Here is a 21,433-nt window from a genome sequence, read left to right on the forward strand (position 1 = left end):
CTGTAGTTTTTAAACTAACTCTAATGAAAAGGATATAAGCTATAAGTGATACTTGCTGTGGGGTAAAATTTCTACCTTTGGTACTCATGGAGACCACTTTTGTCTTCCTACTCTACCATATCCACCCACACTTACATATGGTACTCATGTGTAAACATACATACAGAGAGAGAGAGAGACATGTATATATGTTTATGTGTGCAAACATGTATGTCTATTTGAGCATAGTGCATCAGGAAGACCACAGTTGTACTTGTGTGTACCCAAAGTAGAAATTATACTCTAAAGCAGGTATCACAAACAGAGAATACACTCCCCCCACCCCCCCATTAAAAAAATCATTTGCCTTTTTAACATATGTACAGTACTAGCTAGCTGTTGTAAAGTCACTTGTTCTCGTACAGGATTCAAATTATAGTTGGCAGCCGAACATTGCCTTAGAAATTTAAATACATAATTATTTAGTGGTGGAATATATGTAATTCTCCTGCAGTCATGAAACTCCAGCTTGTAGTGTTCAATAATGCATACAATACACACAGCACAGTAACAAATATTTCTAAGTCCAGGTTTAATGCTAATTGGGACACATACCGTCAGTTGTTTATGTGGTAATGGTTCCTGAACAGAAGCTAATGCAAGTAATAACATTAATTTTATATCAACAATTTGTTTTATATGGACATAAGGAAAATATATAAGGCACTTAGGCAAATGAAGCAAAGTCCTAATGCTCAAATCCTCCACCTACAGCACTGAAGTGGGTGAAACAGGTTTACAGGGGCTACAGAGACCCAGTACAAAAAGACAGCATATTCCCTTGCATGCCTTTGTGACCATCTCTACAGCTCTCTGCATTGGGAGAAGGCCAGAGAAATAGCCACTGCATCCAAAACTAGAACAGATCCACTGAACCATAAAACTGCTTAGTGGCTATCCATGGGCTGTTACGGCTATTCCAGCCTCTAGACCAGCAGTTCTCAAACTGTGGGTTGGGACCCCAAAGTGGATCACTGCCCAGGCCCAAAGCTGAAGCCTGAGTCCCACCGCCCAGGTCTGAAGACTGAGAGTTTCAGCCCTGAATGGCAGGGCTCAGGTTACAGGCCGCCCAACTGGGGCTGAAGCCCTTGGGCTTTGGCTCTGGTCACCCCACCCGGTACAGTGATGTCTTTGGCTTCCCTGCCCAGGGCCGTGAGGTTCAGGCTTTTGCCCTCCTGCCTGGGGCAGTGGTCCTCAGGTGGGCTCAGGCTTCAATTCCCTCCTCCTGGGGTCATGTAGTAATTTTTATTGCTAGAAGGGGGTCATGGTGCAATGAAGTTTGAGAACCCCTGCTCTAGATTCTGATTATAGTGTGCTGCAGCCCAACTTTATAGGCCTGTAGGGCGGATGTTTCTTCCCCTTATTCCTCAGTGTTTAGTGGAATTTTCACTTGTGGATTCAAGACTTGGGCCTTAGGCTGTTATTAATTTTGCCATTCCTACATGGAACAAACAAATCCACCAAGCAAACCCCAGACTTGCCTTACATAACTCTCTTCTTTACACAGTGGGAAAGTCACTACCTCCTGCATGAAGCCAGCATTGCCGACTTGGCAGTTGGGTAGGCAGGGCAAGGTCTTGCTGTGAACTGTGGAAAGGGGCTGCATTACAACTCTGACCAGGTCAGTGCGGGCCACTAAGAGAGAGGAAGCTGGATCTGCTTTTAAATATGGCCAAGGGGTCAGAACCTTCATGGAAAGGATGCTGAAGAACAGTGCACCCTATTTGTTGCTCAAGGTTGGAATGAAGGGTATTGAGTAGCTACAGTGCAGGAGTCTGGCTTAGCCAGCTCGCATGTAGATTGTACAGGATTCATGTGGGACGTATGGACTTTCATGCTGTGAAAATAGGATAGTTAAATATGGCAGGATTTGGGGTTTGCTTTGTGGATTTGCAGAATCTATGCCAAAGCCATAGGGTCATTCCACTTCTACACCCACTGTACCGAGGCATCACTGGGCTTAAATGGCATAGGGGGCTTTGTGCCATAATTTGGAAAGAGCTCCTATATTTGCTGTAAATCTATAGAGAGCTGGAATCAGGACTAACCAGGCCACTTAGAAGATTGGTATTTTGCACAAACCAGACATAAACAATAAACAAATGCAAAGCACAACAGTCTGATTATGTAGTAACTTCTGCCCAAAAGTTAGTAATTATTTGTATTACCAGAGCACATAGGAGCCCCAGTCTTGGAGCAGGACCCCACCGTGCTAGACACTGTCCAAAAAACAAAAAGAGGGTCCTTACAGGTAAGTGTTTGAACTACTTCTAGTTATTGTTAAGGTTTTGTGCAAGAATTTCAGTAGATTAGTTCCAGTGTTCTCCTGCTCATTTAACTATCACTTAGATTTTTCTGTGTCCCCATTACCAGTTATGCAAAGTTTGATACTTTTACATTCTTTTTTACTGTTAAGAGGAATGGTGGCTCAGAGGGTCAGAAATAATCAGCAACCAATCAAAATGCTCCAAGTGCCTTTTTTAAACAGAGATGGCTTTTTAAAAAGCCTGGAAATGGAGTCAATCTGTTTGTTCATCAGCCAGCCATTGCTCCAGAGTTAGGCTTACATTTAGTTTGGGTTTCATTACATTTGGTGGCTTCACTTTGGCTCCCTTAAGTGCCAAGAATGCTGAACCATCATAGGCAGTTTAAATGAGTAACTGTGCCGTTAGTCTGTATCTCAGAAAAACGATCCCTGCCAAGTTATACAATCCTCTAAACTAATTTTGTCCCTGTGACACGCTACGTAGTAACGACTGAAGTTAACAAGCATTAAAAATTGTCGAGAAAGCAGAAAGATCATTCTTCTGGAGTGAAGGGATAATTTTCAATTTGTTTCCTAGTATGTTGTAAATTCATAAAGGCATGTTTATTGAGTTAAATCTGACTGTGCTAAACACCCTTTTAAAAAAAGAAAAAAATTAAATGTTGAGCATTAGTCATTGGCTGTTTAAGTTTCACATTTCCTTTGTACTGCTTTTTTCATTTGCGGCTCATGTTTCAGGGATATTAAAAAGTAATAATCTACCCACATTTACCATGTAGTGGTAGACATTTATTCCTAAAATTTGAAGGCATGCTCCTACATACATGTGTGCTTATGCTCATTCCTGATTTAGCTGTGCAAATTCCTGATGTCCATGGGCAAGCTATCTAGGATTGTGTGTATGCATCCAAGATTTTTTCATCTGAATTGGGTATATGCAAAATTGCATGCAACCTTAGATGCATATGGGTTTACAAATTTGGGCCATCCTTTGGTTGGCCTGCAGTATACCTCAGATATATGACTGTTGTGGGTAATTCCATTTCCATCTGGAAGCCGAAAGAGCCAAGGAATCTGGGAAAGTTGCTATTTGTGACTTATGTTAGAAAAATGCAAGCAAACTCTTTCAAACCTCAGGAAAGCTTCAGCTCTGAGCTTTGGTCCAATGTTCCAAGTGTGGTTCTGATTACATCTGAATGGATATATTCACTGCTAGTCAGGTGACTAGAGTGGTGAAGGAAAAAGACATACCGAGGCCTCAATTCATTTTTGGGTGTAATTCAAGGGGTTAGTTCTGATCTGTACTGCACAGCTCTCCCTAGCTATTTTCCAGTACTTGGGCTGATAGTCCAGAGATTTATTTATCTGGGGCCTGCTGGAAGAGCATACACAGTAAAGGGGACAGAATTCTGGAATCCACTTCCCTTTTGGTCTGACAGAGCACTGCTCCCTACCTGCCAGGCATATTGAACAGCTATTTTATTTTCTCTGACTTTTCCTGAGATGCAGAAATGACTGGAGGATTTTTGTTCTTCCTGGGGGTTGGAGGGTCAGATGGGAATTCAGTAGTTCTTTATTCTTGTTAACTGACGTTGCCTTGGTTTAATATTATATTGCATATAAACTCATGTAGGTTTATGTATGGGCTTATCTATAGGTTATATTGTGCATGTACCTAGAAGCCACAATCAGCAGATTTTCAGTAAAGTGGAAATATCAGCACATATGCCCCCAACTCAACTACTTGTAACTCTTCAACTAAAGGATGGAAAATTACTTGTGCGACATACAGATCAATGACAAACTAGACCAGCATAGCAAATATCTATTTACCAGTCTCTGGGCAGAAGCCATATTTCTTATCTCTGTCGTAGTCTTCTGTAGTTCCACACCACCGGTACCCATCTGTCCTTCCTTCTGTTGTACAGCTGTCATAGGATGCGCCTTGAAATTTGAAGGGGAACTTACATGGCTGCCCTTCACTATTTCCACCCATCGTGAAAAGAGCTGAAGTGAAAGTGAAGCAGAAAAAAAAATAGAATATTTTTAAGGAGTAACTGTATACATTATAACTAGAAATTGGTAAGAAAAAACATTATTGATTAATTATGTGTAGTATGGCAGCATGAAGAGGCCCCAGATAACATGAGGGGCCCATTGTGCTCGGTGCTGTACATACGCATGGTAAGAGACCAGAGAGTTCATGAGCTAAACAGACAAGGGTGGGAGAGAGGAAGTAATATCCCCATTTCACAGATGGAGGAACTGAGGCACAGAGAGATTAAGTGACTTGTTCACAATAATTATTAACATGGCTCAAGTGAAATCCACTGGGCTACTCGAGTTTATGGCAATATATCTTTTATACCCTGCCTCATAATATATTACTGCCTATTTGTAGCTAATACTTCTGCTTCAAACAAGGCTTTGAGGGAGTGTTCCAGGAAGCCATCTATTTTCCTTAGTGTTTTGCTAATTAATTTACACTGTGCTACAGAGGTTGCTAAAATAGCATCTTAAACATGTAGACAGGTTTGTAGCCTGCCGCTGTCACTTTAGATGACAGTTTTCCTAATGAGCATGTTATGTGACATTCCTCTGTTTGTTTAGTCTGCAGACTGCAATAGAAGATACAAGCAGGGGAGACCATACCCTGGCATTTTTACTATCCCACTTTTCTTTCCTTTAACTTCTCAGTAGCTCTGCTTTACTTTTCTGAATGCCCACACAACAGTCACTTGATGCTGCAGTGATTGACACTCTATAAATATCCAAGCTAGATAGACTGAACTTCACTCCTCTGACAAAGAGGGACAGATGGGCATGCCTCCTGAGTTCCCTCCCAGTTAATAGTTTTGGACATGAGATGCCCCTCTTCAAGAAGTTCAGGTTTGCATCCTCCCTCTCACCCACCCACACATAAACAAGCCTCATGACTTATGAACATTCACAAGATTTCTATAGTCCCTGAGAATCATGACTCCTTCTATCACATAAATGGGGAAGAAGGGTCTTGAAGTGAAGCCACAGAACTAACTCTATGGCTGGAGATCTGGGTTATCTCCTTAGGTCTGCCACAGTCATCCTGTGTGGCCCAGGAAAGGGCAATTAAATGGTCTTGGCCTGATTTTCAAAAATAGGTGTGAAAATGAGTAATGTATGTGTTTGATAATGACCTGGTATCCATCTAAAGGGAGCATCAAAATCTAGGGGGTAAGAAAGTTGCACCTAGGACACGGTATCTTTCCTTTACGGTGTATGTTACTTTTAAGTCTATATTTCAGCCAGTTCTGACTACTGAAAAATTATCACAGACACTTTGTATTTGTGGGATTAGTTTTTCCCTGGGCTTAATCTGTTATGTAAGCAGCAAGATGGCTGTATTTACAAATCCATTGTTTCTTGGCTTGATTTGCTTTTTTTTAGGGGGAAAACCACCTTCTAGCTCTATGGGCTAACTGAACTGAGTGGCATCACTGCTGAATAGGGAAATATTGTGACACAGATGACTGCCTTTCCAAGTTAAAGTATGTACTGACTAGGGCATTAAGGATCCAATCTTTCCAGTTAGCATGCTTTGGTCCCATTGGGGGGAGGGTGTTCGGTATCTTCCAGGACTGGGTCAGAAATTATAAAAGAACAAGTTATTGCTTAAATGTAGCAAGCATGGTCTTCTGGTCTGGCCAAGCTATCCTCTGCACAGGATCCAGGAGAGTGAGGCTCAACGCCATATTTATGCTTCACTGATCCTGCAATCGGCCACATTAGGAACCTATCTCTAGGGGGCACTGCATCCTTCAGGGACCTCTGGATCTCGAGACACTCTGGCAATGTCCAAACATATGGCCCCTATGCTGGGGGAGCAGGGCAAAAGTGACAGAGCCGGAGACAAGTGTCTGACTCAGTATTTATGTCTCAGATTCTGGTGGTGAGTTAGTCAGGACATATACATTAAACAGTGCTGTCTTTATTTTGATTGGTGAAAGATTTTTAAGAGAAAAGACACTTGGAAAGCAAAACAAAATTGAGTTGTTTGGATGACTCATTTGCTGCATATTCGGCTTCCAGGTACAGATCTGGCAGCCTCGGTCTATGAGTAGAATTTTTGATTGGTTTGAACAGGAAGGAAGGGAGGGAGGGATAGCTCAGTGGTTTAAGCATTGGCCTGCTAAACCCAGGGTTGTGAGTTCAATCCTTGAGGGGGCCATTTAGGGATCTGGGGCAAAAATTGGGGATTGGTCCTGTTTTGAGAAGGGGGTTGGAGTAGATGACCTCCTGAGGTCCCTTCTAACCCTGATATTCTATGATTCTAGGGATACATTGCAAAATCATTTCAGTACAATATTAAGACACAGTCAAAATAAGGTTCTTCAATTTACCCACAGGTAATGACATGTGATGCTAAAAGTCCTTCATTCCAACAAAGTTCTTACAGGGTTTTTTTAAACTTAAACCTCTTTGAGTTTTATTGTAAATGAAAAATAAAAGTATCACTTGCTCAGAGAACTGAAATAAAGGTGCAGTTACTTATCATCAAGCCATCATCCAGGGCCTGATTTTGATGTTAAAGCAGGGTAAATCAGGAGTAATGCTAACGCAAAGTTACACTAATGTCAGAGTACAATCAGGTCCAGTATTTCCAGCCCTCAATTAAGTATCGAACTTGTGAGGGGTGCAGCACCCTCAACTCTTTGAAGAAAGTCATTCAACCCTGAACATTTCTCAGCTGGCTGGTGTGTGTGGGACTGAGGCATGGCTTTCCCACGGTCCCTCTACTCCCCGGAGCACCAGGTCTGCGATGCAGTTCGGCCTTCACATGGGCCCCATAAAATGAGATAAAGGTTCTCTACTCCTATCCTGCCCACTGCACAAAACAAACCTTTGAGTTTGATTATCCTTTACACAAAGGGCCTTTTACAGCACTTAGGCAGTATAAAGGGGCCTGCAAGTGGGTTATACCCTAGGCCCTGTTACACTACCAGAATGTTGTCGAAGGACTTAGGTGTAAGTGAGAACCAAGGCCATATGTTCTCAGCAGTGAGCTGTAGCTCACGAAAGCTTATGCTCAAATACATTGGTGAGTCTCTAAGGTGCCACAAGTACTCCTTTTCTTTTTGCGGATACAGACTAACACGGCTGCTACTCTGAAACCTGACTTATAGATGTTAGTTGATAGCTGGGTTGGCGTTCTGAAAGGTGCACGTATAGTGTTTAAAATACCTATACTTTTTCTGGGCAGAATAGCTTTAAAAAAGCCTTCAGTGCATATTCAGGGCTTAAACAGTTCTTTTAATCATTTCACATGTATTCTCTGGTTATATAATGTTACAGGAAAACTAAAGACACTGACTTCAGAAATAAAAGAGCAACCTACTGCCAGTTAGAAATCTTTCCTGACCCAACAGACTCCATGATGTAAATCCCCAATCCTGCCGTATTTGAATGTATTCCTAGGTTTTAGAAAATGGTGTCTTGGAATAATAAGTGCACAATACCATGTGTTTAACAAGAAACATCTGTGCATAGCTGTTCAAGGATCTTGCAAAACAATTACATCACAAACAAACAGCTCAAAACCACCAATTCAGTTTCAAAACATTGACACCAGCATTTTGGTCATTCAGAATCATAACTCCCCTTGACATTTGAAGAGACTGTTTAAACTCTCTAACCCATGTAATTTTAGGCCCAGAAATAGCCCAAGATACATGAATGTCTATCTGTCCACCTACCTACCTAACCATCGTCCCTGCAGTATCTAAGCACCTCTAGTATTTTAAAGAAGTAACAACAGTAAGTTCTCTCTACTCCTCCTTTCCAGCTTGAAGGAAAAGTAACTTGATGAGTTTATAAGGGAGTGATTTCGGGGAGGTGGGGAAGTTGGCGGAAAGACTGAGGGCTTGCTGACATGGCTGAAGCAAAGTGCCCCACAGCAGTGTGATTTCTAGAATGCTCTAATGAGCTGAGCTCGAACTGCCCAGTGTAACTGCTGACCTACTCCAAGAGGTACCTAGTGCGCACTAAGATGATGTGAACTCGGTACCTCTCTGAGTGCACCAGCAGGGTTTACTTGGGGCAATTAGAACACAGCACCTCAGAGTGCTTTGCAATATTGACATGCCCTCAGAAATGAAGGACCCCCTTCTGTCACCTCAGGGTTGGAATACTGAAGTATGTGCCACTATACCTGAAACTACTGATGACTCTGAAAAACCCTGGTTCATTTTGCTAATAGTGAAAACCTCCTGTTCTGAAAAGGGAGCCCAAGAAACATCTCAGATGATGATTGCCTCTGATCACTCGTAGGATAAGAAGATAAGCAGGAAAGCATTGAAAAGGAGGGTATGAGAAAACCTTTTTCTACACAACGGCTATTATCGTCTCAAAAATTATGGCTGCTGGACTGATAAATATATAAATAGAAATACCCATGTGGGCAGTTGTTTTATGTGAGCCACTGCTGATCTCCGCAGTATATGTTACATGGTAGTTAGGGTTGTTAGACTGGGCTGGCATGGGCTTGATCCTGCAAGATACTGAGCATATCTGGTTTTATTAGCTTTATTTTAAAGCACTGGATAAGATGTTTATTAAGATGCACTCCCTTTCCCAATACAATCTACAGTCTAGATATACTCCAGCCTCAACCTTGCAAATAGGTGCACTTCAAGTGTTCCAGGGAGGAACAGCATAATTCCAACAACTTTTGGTTTCAAACAAAACCTCCAATATATTTCATTCAATCATTCCTTTCTGACTCATTATTATATTATTAACTATTGTATTACAGTAGAACCTGGAGACTTCCAATGGGATTGTGAGCCCATTGTTCTAGGCACAGTATAAAATACTCCAGGGACACCCTCCAGAAATTTTTCATATGCTGTGCACAGCTGAACCACTCTCACTTTAACTTAAAAATCATGACAGAGGGGCTGATGGGCCAAATTTCAGTGAGCAGCGCTTGCGACCTGGAGCATGGGGTCTCAGCACAACTCATTATCCCAGCAGACCCTCTGTCAAGGGGCTGCCGGGTGAAATCTGAGTGATGCCATGATCCTGTGTGCCAGGTTGCAATGCCACTCAGTTTGGGGGCCCTCCCAAATAGGGCCCCTTTTTCCCCCTGTTCTGGGCAGCTCTGTCCCCCAATTGGTGCCCCTGCCAATGATACACAACATGCGTACAGCTGTGAGCAACACTGAGGGTATGTCAGTGGTGGGCAGCGATCGATCCAGCAGGGATCGATTTATCGCATCTAGTCTAGACGTGATAAATCGACCCCTGAGCACTCTCCCGTCAACTCCTGTACTCCACCGCCACGAGAGGAGCAGGCAGAGTTGACGGGGGAGCAGCAGCAGTCGACTCACTGCGGTGAAGACACCATGGTAAGTCAATCTAAGTACATTGACTTCAGCTACGTTATTCAGGTAGCTGAAGTTGTGTAACTCAGATCGATTCCCCCCAACACATCAGTTCCTGACTCCAAGATCTTACAATCCAAGTAGAAAAAGAATGGAAGGGGGATGTAGAGGTAAAATGACTTGGTCAAGGTCACACAGTAGGTCAGTTGCAGAGTTGGAAATAGAACACAGTTATCTTGAGCTGTAGGCCCCAGCCCTACTCACAGGGCCACACTTCCTCTCCAGAATATTTCCTGCATTTTGACATCCATTACATCAAATTAAAGTTCACATAACATAAGAGTTTTCTGTAATCTTCTACTTTGCAGACTCACCCTCAAGTTTTAAACAATGGACATATTAAAACTGTATGAAGGGAAAAAGGTTCACCAAATTAGTGTTACTTTAAAAACAATCACCACATTACGTATATGTGCAAAAATTGCTGAGTGAATGAAATTGTTATACAAATAATTTCATCTGTATATGATCTTTCCTAAAAAAAGTTCCAAATTATCTGTGAGTCCTAGCACTCTGTTCACAATTCAAAAAGCTTAATAAAAATACCCTACATATGATCTCAGTTTTTCAAAACCCACTAGAATTTTTCCATTAATATGGTTTCTAATATATGGTTTCTGAAATACTCAGTGTCATTCCTCTGTCTGCACTAGGCAATTGAAAGTGCTTTTTAAATAAAAGACTCATTTGGCATTTGTTAACAATAAAAACCTAATTCTAAAAGCGTGCTCACTTACCTGACTAGCATTTTGCAATATACCATTAACTATATAACTTCTGTGACAGGGTCGGGCCAGATGGCTATAGGAGAGTAATAGAAGGCAGATATATTAGCCCCAGGCTAAGTAGGTCCCTTTTCCCTGGGTAAGGTAACAGGGAAGGTTCCAGAACAATCAGGAACTTTCTGGAGACAATTAAGACAGGCTGATTAGAACACCTGCAGTCAATCAAGAAGCTGCTAGAATCAATTAAGGCAGGCTAATCAGGGCACCTGGGTTTTAAAAAGGAGCTCACTTCAGTTTGTGGTGTGCGTGTGAGGAGCTGGGAGCAAGAGGCACTAGGAGCTGAGAGTGAGAACGTGGACCATTGGAGGACAAGCATTATCAGACACCAAGAGGAAGTTCCTATGGTGAGGATAAAGAAGGTGTTGGGAGGAGGCCATGGGGAAGTCGCCCAGGGAGTTGTAGCTGTCGCACAGCTGTTCCAGGAGGCACTCTAGACAGCTGCATTCCACAGGGCCCTGGGCTGGAATCTGGAATAGAGGGTGGGCCCGGGTTCCCCCCAAATCCTCCCAACTTCTGGTCAGACACAGGAGGAGTTGACCTGGACTGTGAATTCAGAAAAACAGCCAAGCTGAGGGCTGCCATGAAGCTCCAAGACGAGCAAATCTGCCAATAAGCGCACGACCTGCCAAGATAGAGCAGGAACTTTGTCACACTTCATAACATTTATTTCCAATCATCAGAATTCTGTAAAGGAGTCAGAGCATTTCAGTGTAATGTAATGTGATGCAACAATGTATTCCATTGCAGAGAAGGGGGGCCTGGATTGTAACAGAAGACAATGGGCTAGAGCCTCAGCTGTATGAATTGACAGAGCTTCAGTGACGTCAATGGAGGTACAGAGGTTCTGGCCCTCTGACTCTTTCTGCCTTCACCTTGTGAGTTTCACAAACAGTGGTCTCAGTTGTTGCTTTTGTGGGAGCTACAATTCCTGCTGGAGCGGCATGGTGTTCAAGGGGAAAGATTTGCTGCCCCAATGCGTAGATAACTGCAGCACACTCCCCTCTCTGAATCTGGCCCCATCTTGCTAGGAGAAGCTGACCCTATGATTCAGGGAGCTTGGGGAGTGTGCTTGTACTTGGCTGCTGGGTGTCAAGGAACAAGCGCACAAAAGGCTTCTTGTGCTATCTCCTCCTGCTGAGCAGCAGGTTCAACCTGGTCCTATATTGGTGATATTTAATATCAAGCAAGTCAAAAATCTAGGCATGGTGAATCAAGTGAAAAAAATCTTTCTTTTATCTGTTCTCATTCTCTTTGCAATTACACCACACCCTTAGTGGGACTGTTATCCAGTGGAAAAGCCTGTGATTTCCTCAGCTGACCTGGATGCGCCATAAGACATTTGGAAACTTAGGACCTGTATAAATCAAGATTAGTTCCTTGCAAGACTCACTTGTGCTGTGTGGGGGAAAATGCTAATCTGCTCGTTAAAATGTGAGTGCTTACCCTTGCAATGGCTGCATGCCCAGTTTGGGCCAAATCCTGGTCCCACTGAAGTCAAAAACCAAATGCTAGTCCTTTCCATTGCTCCCCTGTTATGAGGACCTTTCTTTGGAGGGGGCCAACTGACAGGACTGAAAAAAGAGGAGGATTTCTTACTAAGCAGGCAGATCATTTACTTTATTCAGTTCACCTGACCTGAGCACAAATTTCCTCTGTGATGCCAAGAAGGAGATGGTGGGGAGTTGTTTAGCTAGTGTTTTCTGTTGACATCCTCCTCGTAATTCCTTTTTTTGATTTTTTTTTCATGTAGTTAATAAGGACTGACTGTGCTCCCGTTGAAGTCAATGCTATAATTAGATTCCAGGAGCTGAAGATAGTGGCCCAGATTCTCTGCTGGGTGCACTGAAAGGGGGAAGGGAAGGGACACAAAGGAGCTGATACTGCTACTTGTTCCTGGGACTGAAGTCTCAATATCTGTTTCAACATACTTTAGAGCATTCAAAGTAGAAAGGTACAGTGATATCCTGACATGCAGAATAACTACAGCTGACACCTCTCGGCTAAAATCAGCCATGAGACAAGCCTCCAACCCAAGTGTTCAACTTACATTCATGGGGACAGAATCCGTATTTGCCATCAGAATCAAAGTTGTATGTGGTTGAGCACCAAAGGAATCCATCATTGCGCCCTGCATCAGTACAGCTGTTATATTCCTTATCATTGAACAGGAAGGGAAATTTACAGTATTCGCCATCTGCATTCCCATACTTCACCTTAACAACTGTAAAGGGAGAAAACACAACAGTGCATCCCGTCACCAATTGTTTTCATTCACTATGGTGTCTGCATACAGGTTTGTTTCTTTTCTGCAGTGAAACTTTAGTTATAAGGGACATTGGTGTAGAAATTTCAGGTGCATTTACACTTTGAACTAATAAATTCTGCTGGTTTCCCAATTGGCATGATGACCAAAGCTGAAACTGTAACAAGTAATTTTGAAAAAAAAGCATGGATATTATTTGTGTTGAAGGGCCCAGAAAGATAATTATAGTAGTTGCTATAACAATGCAAATTTATACCCAAGCTGTTAATTTGTTTAGTAATTTAGATCCTTTAATAGCATAATCTAAAATGTGCACGATAATTCAAAAGGTTCCAGGGAGTAGTTTCAGCGTAATCTTAACATGCCTCTTAATCCATTTTGGCATTTTCAGTCAGAATTTAATCTGATCTACTGCTGTGCTAGTGGATACATTCATGCATACATCCCCAAACCTGGTTTTTATTTCAGGAGATTGTAATATATAGAAACTTTCCTTAAGAATACAACACTGACATGGTAACTTATTTTAAAGTGCATTCGACCTAGTTTCCTTTAGTGATTTCTCAATATGAAGAACTAATTAAGAACATAAGAATAGCCCTACTGGGTCAGACTCAGGGGCCATCTAGCCCAGTATCCTCTCTTCCGACAGTGGCCAGGTTCCCCAGAAGGAATGAACAGAACACGTAATTATCAAATGATCCATCCCCTGTCACTCATTCCCAGCTTCTGGCAAACAGAGGCTAGGGACACCATTCCTGCCCATCCTGGCTAATAGCCATTAATGGACCTATCCTCTGTGAATGTATCTAGTTCTTTTTTTGAGCTCTGTTATGGTCTTGGCCTTCACAACATCCTCTGGCAAGGAGTTCCACAGGTTGAATGTGCATTGTGTGAAGAAATACTTCCTTTTGTTTGTTTTAAACCTGCTGTCTATTGATTTCATTTGGTGACCCCTAGTTCTTGTGTTATGAGAAGTAGTAAACAACACTTCCTTATCTACTTTCTCTATACCAGTCATAATTTTATAGACCTCAATCACAAATTGACCATTTGTAGAATAAATCCAAATACAGTTTCCTGTTCATTGTTTCCTGTTCATTGTTACTCTTAGGCAAATATTCAGTCAAATAATGACAGCCACAAATCTATTGCTTCTGCTAAAGTTTGAAGAAAGCCAAAAGAGATGGAACTTGACTACCAGGATATAAGGATTCAATTATTTTTCCAATGAACAAATTACTTCAGAAATTTTGAATTTGAAGTGAAATAATGAAATAAGTATGCATTTTAAATTCTGCTTTTGTGAGCTTCCATTCCTGTTAAATTTCTGGCACAAAGAATTATAATCAGTAGACTATTATTTTTGTCAAATTAAAGTGAAAAAAATGACAATAAACATCAGTAATATTTACTTCTAAAAGGTGAAAGAAATGGCCAAATCATGCATGCCTCAGGTGAGTATTTTATTGAGATCAGAGTTTGGTTCACAAGGTATAAGGCAAACAATATTTGGTCAATAGTTTGCATAAAGAAAACATCCCCTAATTCTCCAGAAGACAAACTTGCAGACATCTCTAAGTCCCGTTTTTTCTCAGCCCTGATATGGATCTATATTTCAATTCAAGTCATAAACCTGCAGAGCTCAGAACTCAGAAGCTTTTGACAGATTACATGAACCGACAAATCCTTACTCATCTGAATGGTCCCACTGAAGATAATGGGGCAACATTTTCAAAAGTGATCACTAATTTGTGGTGTCCAACTTAGAGAGGCCCAGTTTTCAGAAAGCACTGAGCTCTCTTCCTCTAAAAAGGAAGTCCCTTTAAAGGTATCTCAGTGGTTGGGACCCAAAAATGGAAGCACTCAAAATCCCTAGTCACTCTTGAAAATCATGGCCTGGCCCTTCTGCTTTGAGGGCTCTTTACTCACTTCTCTCTGCTCACATGAGTAAAGGTTTGCAGGATCAGGTCCATAATTAATTCTAATTTTGGGGAGAAATATTCAACTTTTTCTAAAAAATTATATAAACTTTCAATAAAAGCAGAATTTCAAATTATTAAAATGCATAACCATCAGCTTCCAGAGTCATAGTTCTGTTCTAGCATTTACTGCTTAAGTCATTTCAGTAACAGATCTCTGGCCACCATTTAAGACACTGCAGTCTATATTTCAAATGCTTTGAAACATTAAAATGTTTGGGTACCTTGTCCCTCTCCCAGAGTCCACTGTTCATCATCATCAAAATGGGAGTCACCTCCAACACCTGGCCCAGGTGCAAAAGCATGAGCTAGGAGGCCATCCTTGCCATCAAATGGATATCCATCACCATGCTCTGCACAAGAAAGAACACAGAAGAGGAGCACTTACAAGTTATAATGGGCCCAACCCTGCAAACACAGTCATGAGTAAAGATAGTCACATGGGTATTCCCAATGAAGACATCACTGGGAATACATCACATGCAGAAAGTTTGCAGGATTGGACCCTAGGAGAGGAAACTGTTTCATATAAAAAAGAAAGCACACAAGATTAGTGTGTGTATTACAGCATGTTTCTTTATATGCACTAAGGATATTTGGAAGGTACTCCGGAGTTAGTGAAGCTCTGTGAGATACTCACACATTACACTGTGCTATACACATCCATGATATGTTCTTGATTTTAACTGGTGAGAACAGTAAAATATACATTGTAGTTAAGTGCTATTTTCAGAGGAATATAACTGTCCTTGTCAGTCTGCAACTGACAGCATCAGACATGAGGACCTATTTGTCTTTGCAGGCTCCTTTAGTCAGTTACACAGCAAGCTATTCATTTACAATGTAGGTTTCAGAGTAACAGCGTGTTAGTCTGTATTCGCAAAAAGAAAAGGAGTACTTGTGGCACCTTAGAGACTAACCAATTTATTTGAGCATGAGCTTTCGTGAGCTACAGCTCACTTCATCGGATGCATACCGTGGAAACTGCAGCAGACTTTATATACACACAGAGAATATGAAACAATACCTCCTCCCACCCCACTGTCCTGCTGGTAATAGCTTATCTAAAGCGATCATCAAGTTGGGCCATTTCCAGCACAAATCCAGGTTTTCTCACCCTCCACCCCCCGACACAAATTCACTCTCCTGCTGGTGATAGCCCATCCAAAGTGACAACTCTCTACACAATCCCCACACAAATTCACTCTCCTGCTGGTGATAGCCCATCCAAAGTGACAACTCTCTACACAATGTGTAGAGAGTTGTCACTTTGGATGGGCTATCACCAGCAGGAGAGTGAATTTGTGTCGGGGGGTGGAGGGTGAGAAAACCTGGATTTGTGCTGGAAATGGCCCAACTTGATGATCGCTTTAGATAAGCTATTACCAGCAGGACAGTGGGGTGGGAGGAGGTATTGTTTCATATTCTCTGTGTGTATATAAAGTCTGCTGCAGTTTCCACGGTATGCATCCGATGAAGTGAGCTGTAGCTCACGAAAGCTCAGGCTCAAATAAATTGGTTAGTCTCTAAGGTGCCACAAGTACTCCTTTTCTATTTACAATGTACTCTGCTATCTTCCCCTGTATGTCCCCTTCTCTTTGCACAGGCTACCAGTGCTGCTCACAGGAAGGCAAATTAGCTTCATTTTTCTCAGTAGCGAATCCCTGAAAAGCTGACTCCTATTCAGTGTCCCGATGTCTGTGGTTCAGTCCATCCTACTTCCACATCAACCATGTCTAGCCTCAGCCCGCTTGCCGGGCAACTGCCTTTTCAGTAGTTCTCCTGTTACTACACTGAAGGCTTTTCTTGGAAGCTCACCACCTTGGGTAACGCAAGCTGGCAAGGGCATAACCCTGTTATTCACAGCTCTCTCACCACAGTGACCTGACCACCGAAGCTGCCAGTGTCTCCAGTTACATCACTAAAAGCCTTTTGGTCTGATGTGTTGCCATTTGACAGAAGCCCTAAATACGCAGGCTGGAGTCTCTATTCCATTGTACCTATTTTGTGCTGGCCTCACTCCATTGACATTAATGGAGTTTCTTCTCCCCAATATTCCCAAGTATCAGGCATTAGTCTTCATCAGTAAAGACTTGGTTTGAGAAAACTTGTGAACAACAACAACAAAATGCTGTATAGGGTCCCCACCAGTTTGACTCTGACACACAGGGGCGTGAACAGTGATTACAAAGAACTGAAACATGTCTATATTGTATACTTAAGTATAAAATACTATAGGGGAAGCAACTCTTGTGCTATTTCTGGGCTGCTGTAATCAAGAGGTACTAAAATCAGCATGAGCACTCTGGATTTTGTGAGACTTCAGTTTTGTGGACCAAACAGGCCTGGTAAGAATCAGAAATTTTGGGTGCTTATCCATCTCTGAGCCTTCTGAGGTTAACCCATCACTAACTTAAGCAAAGAAAACAAGCCTGAAACACAGACCTCCTCAGAGAGTTTAGCTTTTCCATGAGCTGTTCCCTTTGGTTCCAAATGCCGTCTCCCAAAATACTGAACATGTGAATATAGTTATTAAAAAGTATATGGCTCTCTACAGCTTGTTGGTTAAAATGCCAGAGGTCCCTTATGAAACCCAGGCTCTTTCTGTGTGAAGTAAAATTAACAAATCAACCTGGATCAAGTCTAATAACACTGGCTGTTCAGATCTAGATTTCGGAACTCCCCAAAGCTAACTATGTTTGGATTAAGGGCCTCAGTTCAGCCCATAAAAGTAAATAGAGGCTAAGTGTGAAGTTCAGATGCCATGTCCCAATTCATCTGTAGTGTCTAGGAGTATTAGAATAGTCTACCCTCTGCAAATAACCTTTGAAGACGTTTGAAAACCTAGCAGAGATCTATAAATTAACAGTATAATATCATTCCATTCACTTCAGTGGACCTATGCCAATTCACATCCGCTAAGGATCTGGCCCAATATTTCCCAGTTTCTATTACTGATAGTTTAAATTCAGAAATATTTTTTGTCCCCTAGCAATTCTCTTGTAACAGATAAATCAAAGGTGTATGTGTATGCACGCACGCACGCACGCCCCTTTGTGAAATCTGACATAGTCTGTACAAACCAAGTGGAAACTAGGTCATGGTTTGCCAGAAAAGCTCATTGGAGTGCTCACTTGAAGGTAGGTCATTCCAATACTGAGGATTAATGGAAGGAAGAAAACCAAAGGCATATGTAAAAATAGAAAATATACCCCATCGTCCAAAATTAATCATAATGTCCGCTTCTCCATCATTAATTCGGGAAAATGACAGTGGTGTGACATCGCTCCAGACTTTAAAGGCTCGAGCAAAGGCATCGTCTACTGTTTCAGAGTCCAAATCCGGTGTATACCCTAAAATCCTTAAAGGTAAAAGGAAAAAAAAATCACCGTCTCAGAAATTAAACGACACATAAATGTGTTGATCTTTACAGCTTGCTGTCTAAAGTATTGAAAGTACCAGTGAAATTAAGTCCTTTGGTAAAGGGAGGTGCCAACTGTGCAAAAAAAGATCGGGACATTCCCCACGCTCAGGGGTATTGAGAATTTGTTGGGAACAATCTCTAATAATCTGCCAGAGAGTTACTGATATTTCCTTTAAGAATGAGGACACTGCAGGAAACAGCATCATACATAAGCGGTAATTTGACCTGTGTCTGTAGTACTTACATTTTTAATGCACTCTGAACTAAGAATATGAATTGTATGTCAGAGCTGGCATACTGGAAGAGCCATAGCTAACAATATTTTGCTTCACTAGAATTAAAGGTCCTTCCAGTCATATCATCCTATTAGACATATGTGTACACAAGCACGCACTGAGTCATCAGAATTTTGGGAGCCTCCTAACTACCAGAAGCAATTTGGAGCTCCAAAAATGGGTACTTTGCCCCTTAAGTTTAAAAATCACCTTATTGTTTTTAGTCATGTTTTGGGTCAACTAAATGATAGTTAATTCCTTGCCGGTATGCCCAGCAACCCTGCCATCAGGGATGCGGTACAGACCGAGAAGACTGAGAAGGGGAGACACAAGCACATAAAATAGAGGGACAGCTCACAAGTGCACCTCTTTCTTCATCTTGATTTATGCTGACCGGGACTTATTCATGCATCTCATTTCAGACAATGATCTTCCTGCTAAAGAAAAGCTTCCAACACTGTGCGGCTTCTTGTGGTTACTGGATTGGCTTTGTGTCTGGGATTACTGCAGTGGGATGATATCATCTGGAGCACAACAGCAAAAGAAGGCCTGCAAATCTACCACAATGTTCTCCAGAGTTCGCTGGGCTACTCACACTATGAAGGATGCTCTGACACCCACCCAACCCGCCCCTCCCCCCCCCCCCCCCAGCCAAAGAAGGATGAACACAGAAAAGCAGCTAGGAGGAATCTGTGAGGATTTCTGATTCCCTCATTAAGAGCCTCATCTTGGACAACTGAAGTCAGTGGGAGTTTGGCCATTGATTTAAACAGGAGCAGGACCGTAATTCTTTGTGGTTTTATCATCCATGAAATACGTTTGCTGCTTCTTAGACAGAATGCCTCACAGTCATAAATAAAGCTGGTCAAATTGTTGTGAGGAATATTAATCCTTTCTCCCTTTTTCCCTCACCTTTGCAAGTTTTTCATGAACCAGTCTGGATCTGTAAGGGCCTTGTCATTCATAAGTATTCACACTTGGGTGAAAAATGTTCAGCCTCCATGTTGTTTGAAAACTGTTCACTTCCACTATTGACTACTCATTATTCCTTATTTACGATGAGTTACTAAAGTCACATGGTATTCCTTCAGGTCCCTGACTGGATGAAAAATCTTAAGATTAGACACTAAAGAGCAGTAAAAAGGAAATAATTTTAATGCCTTTGTTTTAGTAGCTTCTGGTCTTCATTGCCATAGTTTCTGAACACTGTTGGGTTTATCCCCATAATTATCCAGTGCAGTCAGGAATACTATTATGCCTATTGTACAGACAGAGGTGAGATTAAATGACTTGCCCAAAATTTCAGAGGAAGTTTGCAGCAGAACAAAATAAAACTCAGATTTCCTCCACTTTAACAACAAGACAATCCTTTCTCTCCTTGAATTTATGGCACACATTTTGGATGAATGTTCATTAAACTTTAAATTCTGGGGATTCACAGACATTTTCCAGTGGTTGTCCACACACAAAGGGATTATAATTTGGAGATCCCTGGTTCAAAGTCTGGAGCTCAGGCCACCAGAAAATTCCTCCATTTCTAAATGCCACATTGCAGCACTTCAATTCTCAAGGCATCCTAAGTTTGTGAAAAAGCAATATTGCTAAGGCATTACCTGTACGTTATCTGATTTTTTTCCCATTTTGGCTTTCTTGGAAAAAAGTTATAATTAGCCACATCTGGATTACCACAGCGGGGCTTCTTCATCGTCTCAATAGTGTTTTGATCCAGATCTCCTGTTTCAGGCAGCCCAAAGAATTTCTGCATTTTCTTCAAAGTATCTTTCAGCACGAACAAATTGCAGTTGTCTTTTGGGCACCCATAGTATGTATTGAGGTATTGCTTTAAAAAAGGAAAAGGAAAAAAAACACAGAGTAACAAAGATTTCAAAACTCTGCAACCTGAGAGACATCCCTACAATTATTGACACTGCATGTTAACTTTTCTGTCTATACTTTGTAAGGTTTTTTTTAAAATTACTATGTTAACAACCAACATCAGATAATCTTCTTAGTTGACACAGACCTCCTGGGACACAAAATACTGCTAAATTAAGCAGTCGTTCCAGTTATTAGAAATATATTGGAACACTTTGTTGTCTTTATTTCATGAATTGCTTTATAAAAAGCAGAACACAAAGCATTAAAAATGAACCACAAAGGAAATGAGGGGTTCATCTTTTATGGGTTTCTTTATTGTGTATAAACCTGCTTGTTTTATACTTTAGAGTTTCAGGTTTAGTCTATCCTTTTTTTCCTGGAAGAGTCTATGGATGATTGAAGAACTCTGAGGTCATGATATCAATGGAAACCAATGGAACCATATTAATTAAGAGGGAAAGTGCTTTTTATTCAGACTGTTAGAACTGACTGGGGTTTTAGATTTGTTTTTTGTTCCTCTGTTTAACTCAAATGCTTGAGAAACAGTTGGAAGAAAAGAAGTCTGCTAAAGCTTCACTTACTGTTCCCCCCATACAATCAAATATGAGAAGCGCACAATCCACATCTCTGAAACCTCCTCTAACAGAACAAGGAAAGACTAACCTTGACCTTCCTGATAGGTCCATGGTAACAAACAGGCCACAAAGTAGTCTTTCTTTAAGAAACAACATTCAGGCTTCATGATGAATTGTAAAGAAACACAAAGGGCAGCACTTACCCATTTTTCCTTCTCACTGTGTTTCCTCTACATTGTTCTATAGAAACAACTCTATTTTCATAAATTTGATTCATTCATCAGCCCTTGTACGGTTAAAACACATGAAGAGAACAAAAAGGCATGTAAGGTACTGGTTTGCTTCGCTTATCACTTGGAAATAACTTTCCATTTAAAATGGATGAGGGTATGCCTTTTGTGGCCTGTTGTGTCTAATCACTGACGTGTATTACACTCAGTCTGTTTCCTAGCAATCATCCCAGTTAAGAAGTCCTACCATTCATCTGTATGCTGATTAACTGGATACTTCTGTTTAACACAAGAA

At 41.4% G+C, this 21,433-nt stretch overlaps 1 protein-coding gene across 1 annotated transcript in view; it reads right to left on the reverse strand.

The window, feature by feature from the left end:
* MMP2 (matrix metallopeptidase 2) overlaps positions 1 to 20,235 on the reverse strand; it is a 40,735-nt gene extending 20,500 nt beyond the window's left edge. The window contains exons 1-5 of the mRNA XM_077830947.1: positions 20,069 to 20,235; positions 17,969 to 18,117; positions 14,981 to 15,109; positions 12,559 to 12,732; positions 4,139 to 4,312 (exon numbers count right to left, since the gene is read on the reverse strand). Of these exons, the coding sequence (XP_077687073.1) occupies positions 4,139 to 4,312; positions 12,559 to 12,732; positions 14,981 to 15,109; positions 17,969 to 18,117; positions 20,069 to 20,220 (778 nt within the window). The 5' untranslated portion in view covers positions 20,221 to 20,235. The remainder of the gene's footprint in view (positions 1 to 4,138; positions 4,313 to 12,558; positions 12,733 to 14,980; positions 15,110 to 17,968; positions 18,118 to 20,068) is intronic.
* Between the last annotated feature and the right edge of the window lie 1,198 nt (positions 20,236 to 21,433).

Source organism: Eretmochelys imbricata, chromosome 12, assembly GCF_965152235.1.
Source record: "Eretmochelys imbricata isolate rEreImb1 chromosome 12, rEreImb1.hap1, whole genome shotgun sequence".
Classification (NCBI taxonomy): domain Eukaryota; kingdom Metazoa; phylum Chordata; order Testudines; family Cheloniidae; genus Eretmochelys; species Eretmochelys imbricata.